Genomic DNA, 11,342 nt, shown 5'->3' with positions numbered 1-11,342 from the left:
CATGTCTCTAAGCTTGCACAGCAAACAGTTTGGCCCATTGCTAAAATTATACCTTTGACACAGGAATTTCAAGTATTATTAAATTAGTGGAGAGAAGATAGATGTTTTTCTCGTCAAGCCTGGAACTACACAAGGGAAGAGCAACTCATATTGGAATATAGAATGACTGTTATTGATTTTCTTCTTCTTCACAAAGGAACTTGGACCAAGGCAGAATTTTTTATGGCTTTGAGAAGATCAGCTTAGTGTGTGATTACATAGCATGGAATATGGAGTGGCAACAGTCTAGAGAAATTGGACTGATTGCAGTCCTTTAAGTAAGGAAACAAACAAACAAACAAACAAAAATCCCTGGATCTTTTGTCCTATGAAAGGAAAAAATATCATAAATAGAATGAGGTCTGAGTAGATGAGATCGAAAATGCAAATGGAAGAAAGATTGAAAACCTGCCCTTTGATAAGAGTGGGACGTTAAAGTTTCCCGCTGTTAATGTGTCAGGATCAGTCTGTGATTTAAGCTTTAGTAATGTTTCTTTTACGATTGTAGATGCCCTTGTGTTTGGGACATAAATGTTCAAAACTGAATTGTCATCTTGGTGGATTTTTCCTTTGACGTGTGTGAAGTGTTCTTCCTCATCTCATTTAACTAATTTTGGTTGAAAGTCTATTTTGTTAGATATTAGAATGGCTACTCCATCTTGCTTCTTGGGTCCTTCGTTTGGAAACCTTTTTTCCAGCCCCTTACTCTGAGGTAAAGGTTTATCTTTATTACTAAGGTGTGTTTCTTGTATGCCTCTGAGTGATGAGCTCTCCTTTTGCATCCATTCTGCTAGCCTTTGTCTTTTTATTGGGGAGTTCAGTTTGTTGATGTTGAGAGATATTAATGATTAAAGATTATTAGCTCCTGTTATTTTGATGTTGATAGTTGTAGTCTGTTTGTTTGTTTCTCTTGGTTTGGTTTTGCTACAGTGGGGTGAGCTTATTTTTTGTGTTTTCTTGGGTGTAGTTGACCTCTTTTGTGTAAGTTTTCCCCCTTCTAGTATCTCTCATATGGTTTGTGCATAGACTTTGTTTAAACTAGGTTTTGTTATGAAATATTTTGTATTCTCCATCTATGGTGATTGAACACTATTCTGGGTGTAGTAGTCTGAGCAGACATCTGTGGTCTCTTAGGGTCTGGAAGATGTCTGGCTTTCTGGCTTTTTGGCATTTAGAGTTCCAGTTGAGAAATCAGGTGTGATTCTGATAGATTTGCCTTTATATATTACTTAGCTTTTTTCCCTTGCAGCTTTTAATATTTTATCTTTCCTCTGTATATTTAGTGTTTTGATTGTTATGTGGCAGGAGGATTGTATCTTTATAGGTACATTATGCTTTAGATTGGAGACATTTTCTTCTATGATTTTGGGTAAAAATTTTCTGGGTCTTGGAGCTGGGAATCTTTTCTTCTAGTCCTATTATTCTTAGGTTTCATATTTTCATAGTATCTATGATTTCTTGGATGTTTTGTGTCAAGGATTTTTAGATTTAACATTTTCTTTGACAGATGTATCAATTTCTTCAATTCTATCTTCTGTACCTGAGATTCTTTCTTCCATCTATTGTATTTTGTTGCTGATATTTACCTCTGTATTTCCCGTTTTCTTCCCTAAGCTTTCTGTCTCCAGGATTTTCTCAGTTTGTGTTTTCTTTATTGTTTCTATTTCCATTTTTCATTTCCATCACCTGTTTGTTTGTATACCCTGTATTTCTTTAAGTGATTTACTCGTTTCCTCTTTAAAGGCCTCTATCATTTTCAAAAGCATACTTTTACCATCATTTTCTTGTGCTTCACCTATGTTATGATATCCAGGGCTGTTTGCTGTGGGAAAACTGGGTTCTGGAGGTGCCATCTTTCACTGGTTTTTGTTGATTTTGCTGTCCTTTAGCCTTCTGTTTGTCTTTGGCATTGAGTGGTTGTTCCTGATACCTACTAGTTTTATCCCTGGGCATGAGTGTGGATGTTCCCTTTGTAATACCCAGATCACCCAGATCTTGAGACTCCCGAAAAAGACCACCAGGACTTGATACTAATGCAGCATACACAGGGTCCTATATTATGGGCTCAAGCTAAGGTCACAATCCTTCCTGATGCAACAGGATAGGAGAGTGGCACTGGAGCTTCAAGGGTAATGGGTTTATAAAGGGAAAAAACATAAGCCATAAGTGGGGATTGTGGATCACAGGAATGCCAACCTTTAGGCAGGTTGGGTGTGTTGGACCCTCACGCCCAACTCGGGAAGGGGGCCGCCGTGAGAGACCACACAAGGCACAACACACTGATGCAAAAGCAAAGGTTTATTGCTGACGCTCCAGGGTCCCTCAGCACTCGAGAAGCTAAGGACCCCCAGTGACTGTTACAGGCTAGTTTTAAAGGCTAAAACCACAAAGCAAGTGGGGTTGCTTATCAAGTTAGACCATATGGACATTAGGACATCTGGCATTGGGAGACCTCTTGTGGGGACTTGGGTGTGAGTCCCTAGGGTGTGGAAACCGTATGGGACCTCTGATATTTGGGAGCTCGCATGTAGCTATTCTGGGAACTAGGGTGGAACTCCTGAGGCTAGCAGTAACGAGAACTGGGAGAAGCCTCTGGGTAGGCAAGGCAAACAAGTGTCTTACATTTTATAATTTTACAGTTTCTCATTTCCTCCTCTTGTTGTATCTGGCCTCAATCTTGATGCTCTTGTTTAAGGGCTTGTACTGTTGGGTCAGGATTAAGGCCTGAATGACATTAAGTTGATCTCTGATAAAAGTCATTAGGCAGTTTAAAAGACAAGGGCCGAAAGTGAGTATGAGCAGGATCAGGATCAGGGGTCCAATGATAGATGATATCAGGGTGGAGTACCAAGGAGACTGACTGTACTATTTTTCAAACCATCCCTGGTGGGCCTCCCGTTCTCGTTGCCACCTGTCAAGGTGCTCTCGGAGCTTGGTCATGGAATCTCTAACTACCCCAGAATGATCCACATAAAAGCAACACTGTTCTTTTAAAGCTGCGCATAAACCTCCTTCTTTGAGAAACATCAGTTCTAGCCCTCTTCTATTTCGTAGGACCACCTCGGATAGTGACGTAAGGGACTCTTCTAACTTGGTGATGGACCGCTCTATGGCACGGAGGTCCTCGTCTATAGCTGTTCTAAGCATGTCAAATTGTTGGGTCCCATGTATTAAGGCTGCCGTCCCCATCCCCACCCCTGCTGCAACCCCCAAGCTTAACATGACAACCAGAGTCAGATTGACTGGCTCTCTCTGAAAGCGGAAGGGGCGTGTGTCCTCGTAGTTGGCCTCGAAAGCCTGGGCAGTCTGATAGTAAATTCTGGGGACAAGCTGGACTAGCACACAATAGTTGGTTGCAGCAAATATGGCAGTGGAGACACAAGGGGTGAGTCCAGTGTTGCAGGTCCACCATAGGTTAGAGGGAGGAGTAAGGAAGCAGTTACTGGTGGTGGTAGTTATGACGAGGGTATGGTTACAGAGGTGTTGGTGGCTAGGGGGCACAGTGCCTAGGCAGGTCCCCTGACCCGAAACTTCCATCAAGGTGAGCTTTTTGTGCTGACCCCAGTCACAGGAGGAATGATTACTTGTGTTAGAGAAAGTGGCTGAGGTAGCGATTCCTTCATAATAAGGTGGGCTTGGGGTGATGCAGCGCCAACAGGACTGGGTTTCTTGGGGGTTGGTAGTGTTGAGGGCTTGGAAAGCCCCCTTAACCAGGTTAAAGAGTCGATTTCCAGTCTTGGGTAAGGGTGGTTCTGTGTTTGGGGTGGTGGGTGGAGGAGTTGGGACAATAGTTGGGAGTCTGGGGAGTGGAGGTTGTACCCCAGTGTCAGCAAGGATGGGGTTGGGGCCTATAGATATTTTTAGGGGTTTTTCTATTTTTAATCTAATGGAGAAAGGAAGGCCTGGGTCGGTGCCTTCTACATAAAATCTTAAGCCCCATTGTCACCCTGTTACCCAATCCAAATACTTTTTTCCTTTTTCTGTGAATTTTATAACTATGGGATTGCATTGGCTATTGTGATTGCAAGTAGCCTGGGAGCTAGGAAGATACCATCCCCAATGAGGGCATTTAGTAGTGCCAGAGTGGTTGCGGGATACGGTTATTAAATCCAACAATGAGGAGGGCTTCCAATAGGTGGAGCCTGACGTTTCACACCCCCAGGCAGCACAATAAGAGATTTGCAGCCCTCCGCATGGGTGGGCTTCTGATTTTGACCTACCATCTCAAGGACAAACATAAAAAGGAGCCAGTCATAACTGGCATCTTGACCAGGGTCTGGCACAACTTAAGGCTGCTGTTCTTTGGTAATGGGTGGTTTCAGAAAGAATGGGTAACTCTTTATAACTTCTCTCTGGGATATCCCAAGTATCTAAGCCAGCAATTAAGAGGCACAAATCTAGGGTTAAATCAGGCCACCAGGTATTGGGGAGGGGCTTCTTGGGATATTGACCAGACCACATCCCCCAATTGGGATCGCACCTGCCAAGTGGGTTTCATGGGCTGATGGGGATTGAGGTAGGCCACCATCCCTGGGGCCAACATGAGGAAGAGCACAGTTAAAGACCAGATCTGGTAAGTCTTATCTTTAGAGGATCTTCAGAGCGGTGTAGGCGCCATTGGGAGCATTGCTCGGGGTCTAGAGGAGGAGGAGCGGCCTTGGCGTGGAAGGCGTGTATCCAAGCTGCAATTCCATCTACTTTGAGAGCAGTGGGTATGGTCAGGAGGACTGTATAGGGTCCCTTCCACTGAGGCTCGAGTCCTTGGGACCAGTGTCGTCGAATGTAGACTGAGTCACCGACGTGGAAAGGGTGTCCCTGTCTGGTTGTGGCCAGGCTTGTAGCTCTCAGCAAGGGGGGCCCAAACTTGGGCCTGTACCACTTGTAGCCCTTTTAGGTGAGCCTGCAAATCAGTTTTGGAAGCAGAGGGCTGATAAAAATTGAGCATGGTAGACAGAGGAGGTGGCCCGCCATATAAAATCTCATATGGAGTCAGGTTAAAATGAGAAGGGGTGTTTCTGGCCCTAAACAGGTCCAGAGGTAGGAGGCGTCTCCAGTCTTTTAAGCCAGTCTCTATGGTCAATTTAGTCAGGGTCTCTTTTAGAGTTCTATTCATCCTTTCTACCTGTCCTGAACTTTGGGGCCTATAAGCACAATGTAATTTCCAATCAGTCCCCCAGATCTTGGCCAGTCCCTGACTTACCTGGGAGATGAAGGCCAGCCCATTATCTGACCCAATTACCTTAGGGAGTCCAAACCAAGGAAAGATGTCTTCTAGGATGGCCTTGGTTACTGTTTGTGTTGTTTCCCGTCGGGTTGGGAAAGCCTCTACCCATCCTGAAAAAGTGTCTATGAAGACCAATAAGTATCGATAACCCACAGCTGGGGGTTTAACCTCAGTGAAGTCCACTTCCCTGTAGGTTCCTGGTCTGTGCCCATGGACTCTGGTTCCTTCCGGGGCTTGGCTCTTGCCAGCATTGACTTGCTGGCAGGCTTGGCAATTAGCTACAGTTTTGTCATTTGGGGCATTGGCTCCAGGGATGATGAACTCTGTTTTGTCCAGGATCTGTCGAAACTTTTTTGATCCTAGGTGGGTCCAGGCATGCATCTGTTGGATCATGGCAGTTGCCTCTTTGGCTGGTAGCATGGTCTTGCCATTTTTGATCCACTGCTGGAGTTTTGGGTCTAATGAGGCCCCTAAGGCCTGAGCCTTGGCTTGGTCTTCCGAAGTATAGGTATATGGTTCTAATTGGCTGGTTGTCTGATTGGCTCTATCGGCCTCTAGGGCCAGTGTTAGGGCCTCCAATGGGCAACTTGTTTTGCCACTCAGTCTGCCTGTTGGTTGCCCAGGGCAATGGGGTCCTGTCCTTTTTGATGCCCAGGACAGTGAAGGATGGCCACCCGAGCAGGTAGGAAGAGGGCTTTTAGCAAGGCTTTAATTTCGGGTTTGTTTTTGATCTCTTTGCCCTCTGATGTTAATAAGCCCCTCTGTTCATAGATGCTCCCATGTATATGGGCTGGTGGCAAAGGCATACGGGCCGTCAGTGTAGATATTAGCCTTTTTGCCTCGAGAGAGTTCCAAGGCCTTGGTCAGGGCTATAAGCTCAGCCTTTTGGGCAGAGGTACCCGAGGGAAGGGCCTGGGCCCATATGACCTTCTGCCCATCCACCACCGCTGCCCCAGCCCGTCTGGTACCTGAGTCCAAATAACTGCTACCATCTGTATACCAAGTGTGGTCGGCTTCTGGAAGTTCACGATCTTGGAGATCCTCTCGAGTTCCATGTGTCTCAGCCAACACTTGATGACAGTCATGTGGAGTCTCTTGTCCTCGGTCTGGGGCTGGCCACAATGTGGCAGGGTTGAGGGTAACTGGAGCGCCAAAGGTGATACGTTCAGAGTCTAGGTGTAGAGCTTGGTAGTGAGTGAGATGGGCATTAGTGACCCATCTATCGGGGGGCTGGCATATCACTGCCTCCAATGCATGAGGTGTGACTATGGTCAGGGATTGCCCCAAGGTCAATTTGTTGGCATCTTTAACCAACAGCGCAGTGGCACCCATAATGCGCAGGCATGGAGGCCATCCGGTGGCTATGGTGTCTAATTGTTTAGATAAGTAGGCCACAGGCCGTTTCCAAGGTCCCAGAGTTTGAGCCAATATCCCCTTGGCTATCCCTTGTTTTTCATCTACAAAGAAGATGAATGGCTTTGTGGTGTCTGGCAATCCTAGGGCCGGGGCAGACAGGAGGGCCTTCTTTATGGCTTCAAAGGCCTGTTGCTGGGGGGCCCCCCCACTGGAAAGAGTCAGTACCCTGTGTCAGAGGGTATAAGGCAGAGGCAAGTTCATCAAAGCCCGGTACCCATAATCTGCAGAAGCCTGCTGTCCCCAAGAACTCTCTTAACTGTCTGGAGCTCTGAGGTGGGGGAATCTTGGCCACCATGTCGATTCGACTCTTGGTGAGCCATCTTTTTCCCTCATGTAGGACATAGCCCAAATATGTTACCTCCTTTTTGCAGATCTGAGCCTTCTTGGCCAATGCATGATAGCCCTTGTTACCCAGTTCTTGGAGTAAGTGCTGGGTGGCAGTGATACAGGCCTCCTTGGTGGGGGCAGCCAATAGAAGGTCGTCCACATACTGCAGGAGTGTCACCTCAGGGTTCTGGGTGCAAAAGTCAGTCAAATCCTGGTACAGGGCCTCATCAAACAGGGTTGGAGAATTCTTAAAACCTTGGGGAAGGCGCGTCCAGGTCACCTGTCCTGAGAGTCCTAATTCAGGGTCTTTTCATTCAAAGGCTTTGTGGGGCCAAGGGCAGACTAAAGAAGGCATCCTTAAAGTCTAGGACAGTATACCAAGTAAAATCGGCCTTAGAGTGCTCAGTAGATTGTATGGGTTGGGCACTGTGGGATGGATGTCTATCACCCTCTTATTGACTTCTCTGAGGTTCTGCACGGGCCTATAGTCCTGAGTCCCTGGTTTTTTTTACAGGCAGGAGTGGAGTATTCCAGGGGGACTGACAAGGCTTTAAGACTCCTAGTTGCAGGAATCGGTGAATATGTTGTTTAATGCCCAGCCGGGCTTCTTGACTCATTGGGTATTGTTTGATTGAGACCGGTACAGCCGAGGGTTTAAGAGTCACAATAATAGGTGGCTGTGTGTGGACTAGTACGAGCCCTCCTGTCTCTGCCCATGCCTGAGGGAACTGCTGGAGTCATGGGTTATCTTCTGAAAGGGTCCCTTGAGGGGTGAGCTCAAGCAGTCTGTGCTCATCTTGCAGTTTAACAGTGAGAATCTGCACAGGCATTCCCAAGGAGTTAAGTACTTGTGCCCCCTCTTCTTGGAAGTGTATTTGGACCCCCAACTTGGTTAGCAAGTCTCTTCCTAACAGGGGATAAGGGCATTCAGGAACTACTAGGAAGGAGTGGGTCACGGTACCTGTGCCAAGGTCAACAGTCCATTTATTAGTCCATCGGTGTAACTTGCCCCCAGTTGCTCCTTGGACCCAGGAAGTTTCTGATGACATCGGTCCAGCCGGCTGGGTCAGGACTGTGTGTTGGGCACCGGTGTCTACCAAGAAGGTAGTACGTTGCCCCCCGACTGTAAGAGTTAGCCTGGGCCCCGGGGAGGGGGGGGCTTCAGAGCCCTGACACCTTCAGTCACTATCTTCGCCTAGAGCCAAGACTGGAACCTTTTTCCAGTCTCTGGGTCTCTTAGAGCTGTCTCGGACCCAATGACCTCTCTCCTTACAATAAGCACATTGGTCCTTTTCTACCCTGGGCCGCCTCCAATCTCCCCCCTCCCTATCCTGTTCCTTAGACCTAGAATTATCGGCCACCACTGTGGCCAAGATCTGAGTTAATTCTTTGCCTCTGCGTCTTTCTCGACAGCCCTCTCGTTCTTCTTGCTCCCTTGCCATTCTAGCTTCCTTTTCTTCCTGTGTTTCTCTCTTATTATACACTTTTTCTGCTTCCCTTACCAGATCCTGGGTGCTGAAGGTCTGAATGCCGTCCAATCTCTGTAACTTTCCTTTACTATCAGGAGCTGCCTGATCTATGAAAGGACATGACTACTGTTGCCTTGTGTTCAGCTGCCTTGGGGTCAAACGGGGTATACATTCGGAACCCCTCTAACAATCTCTCCAAAAAGGCTGCAGGGCTCTCATCCTTTCCCTGAATTATGGTTCTTACCTTGGCCAAATTAGTTGGGTGCCTGCCTGCTCCTTTGAAACCTGCCAGCAGAGTCTGGTGATAGACACAGAGACTCTCCCTACCTGCTGGGGTTTCATAGTCCCAGTCTGGATGGGTGAGGGAGGAACCCTGCATCAATCTCATTGGGCAGGAGTGTAGGTGCACCCCCGGGGCCAGGAACATTTTTTCTGGCTTCTAGGAGGGCCCGCTGTCGTTCATCAGTTGTCAGGAGCACTTGCAGCAGCTGTTGGCAATCATCCCAGGTAGGTTGGTGTGTCAGCAGTATGGATTGTCTCAGAGATGTCAGTGCCTGAGGGTCTTGGGAGAAAGGGGGGTTATGTTTTTTCCAATTATAACGGTCTGAGGCTGAAAAAGGCCAGTAAGTGATCTCTCCGTTGGTTGTACAGAGAGGAAAGAGGGAAGATTGCCATTGGCCTTCAGTGGGGCCCCGGCGGAGTCGGAGGCGGGGAGGAGAAGGAGGGGGTGCTGGGGTAAGAGAAGGAGGGTTGGGGGAAGGAGGTGCTGTGGGTGAGACAGTGGAGGGGGTAGATGTGGAGGAGGTGGAGGGTAGAGATGAAGTTGGTGGGGTTAGAGGTTGGGAGTACGGAGGAGGGGGGGTCCAGGAGGAGAAGGTCCTGGGTTGGATCTGGGGGAAGGATGGGCTTCAGGAGCTGTCGAGAAATCGAATCCTGGGGAGTTAGAGTCTGGTCCTGGTTTCAGTTGGCTGATGATGTCACCGGCAGGAGGGTGGAGTCAGGTTTCGGCTGGGGCTTGAGCATCAGGAATGGATGGATCCAAGGGGGAGGGTCTAAAACCAAGCTTTCCCACATTAAGATATAGGGTACCTGGTCAGGGTGGCCATGCAACCCTGGACTAAAGACAATGGACTTTACCCTTGTGATAGTCAGGGAGTCAAAAGTCCCTTCAGGGGGCCAGCCTACATTGAAGGTGGGCCACTCCAAAGAGCAAAAAGTCTGCCAGCGTCCCTTGCAGACGCTTAAAGAGAGGTTGTATGTGCAGGCACGTATATCTTTGAAATGGTCAAGAGTTAGGGTCAAGGGGGTGGTCACAGTCTGTCCCATGTCAGTGTTGGTTGCTTCAGTCAACACAAATACAAAGAGAGTAATAACACATACGAACAAGATTAGTAGACAGGAAAACACAAGCTGTGCGGGGTTGAATCGGCGCCAAATCGAAAATACAGATTCTAATGGCGGCGTGGATACCCGCTCGCCTACGGATTTGAGGAGACTGACTGTATCGCCAGAGCTCCTCCAGACCACCACCACCAGAGCGTCCTCCAGGGCAAAACTAGACCACGTGGAGCGTCCTCCAGGGTAAGGGGGAGAAGGGCGGCCTGACATGTCTGCCCTTTCTTCTCGTCCCGCTACTGACTTGCGCACTATGGAGAGACAGAAATACAGACAAATACAAAACAAAGTAACTCACGTCTCCATCGTTCTTCGGCGGCCTGGGCCAGGGTAGACCTTCAGTGGGTGAGTCTGGGGTCTCGGGGCAACCCCAGTTTCCCTGCCAACGCACCAAATGTTGGACCCTCACACCCAACTCGGGAAGGGGGTCGCTGTGAGAGACCACACGAGGCACAACACACTGATGCAAAAGCAAAGGTTTATTGCTGACGCGCCAGGGTCCCTCAGCACTCGAGAGGCTAAGGACCCCCAGTGACTGTTAGAGGCTAGTTTTAAAGGCTAAAACCGCAAAGCAGGTGGGGTTGCTTATCAAGTTAGACCATATGGACATTAGGACATCTGGCGTTGGGAGACCTCTTGTGGGGACTTGGGTGTGGGTCCTTAGGGTGTGGAGACCGTATGGGACCTCTGATATTTGGGAGCTCACATGTAGCTATTCTGGGAACTAGGGTGGAACTCCTGAGGCTAGCAGTAATGAGAACTGGGAGAGACCTCTGGGTAGGCAGGGCAAACAAGTGTCTTACATTTTATAATTTTACAGTTTCTCAGGTGGAGGCTGGATCTCAAGGAGATTTTTTTTTTTTTTCCTCAGAGGAACATTGAATGCTTATTGTTTCCAGTGGAGTTTCTGGAGACTGCTGGCAGGTGGGCAGGTGCAGTTTACATCAGTATGTGGTCACTTCTGGAATGCAGGGAGAAGTAGGAGTCACCTAGAGGACAAGTTCTCACAGAAAATGGAGATCATGGAGTTAGTTACAGAACACACAGAACATGGCATTAGTTTGGTACTTACACCTTAATACTTTCTTCCTGATGGTGAGCATGTTTGTGGACTGGCAGCTGGGTCTTCAGGAATAGCCTGAATTTCTCCTCAGGTGGCTGTGTCCCAGTTAAACCCACAGGCAGAGGATTGGAGTGGGGGTCTCTAGTTTATATGATCTTCAGGACCAGCAGGTCTCCCCAGGAACCCAGGAGCCCTCCTCGCACCAAGGGAGTTTCAGGAGTCATCAGGCTGTTATTCACTTGTGTGCTCCTTGCTGACACTGTGGGCATTAGGCACTGCCAATCTGGAGCAAGATCCTGTATGTCCCTGATGTCTGGCCAGTGTTTCTCAGGGGAGATGGGTAGAGCCCTAGACTGGAGGCTAGGATCAGTTCCCTGGATCACAGGAGAATGGCCAGAGGCTGGAACCA

The 11,342-nt window shown here is 48.2% G+C and overlaps 1 protein-coding gene across 1 annotated transcript; it reads right to left on the bottom strand.

The window, feature by feature from the left end:
- Nucleotides 1–2,904: 2,904 nt before the first annotated feature.
- On the bottom strand, nt 2,905–9,801 carry LOC127205500 (uncharacterized). The gene is given in 12 exon segments (XM_051164697.1): nt 2,905–3,887; nt 4,605–4,861; nt 4,863–5,815; nt 5,848–6,054; nt 6,056–6,823; nt 6,825–7,329; nt 7,331–7,394; nt 7,397–7,514; nt 7,516–8,589; nt 8,591–8,842; nt 8,844–9,365; nt 9,457–9,801. Coding segments are annotated over 12 exon segments (6,048 nt in total).
- Nucleotides 9,802–11,342: the final 1,541 nt, after the last annotated feature.

The sequence above is a fragment of the Acomys russatus genome, chromosome 22 (genome assembly GCF_903995435.1).
Source record: "Acomys russatus chromosome 22, mAcoRus1.1, whole genome shotgun sequence".
Taxonomy (NCBI): Eukaryota; Metazoa; Chordata; class Mammalia; order Rodentia; family Muridae; genus Acomys; species Acomys russatus.
This window is presented reverse-complemented; position numbering and strand designations above follow the sequence as displayed.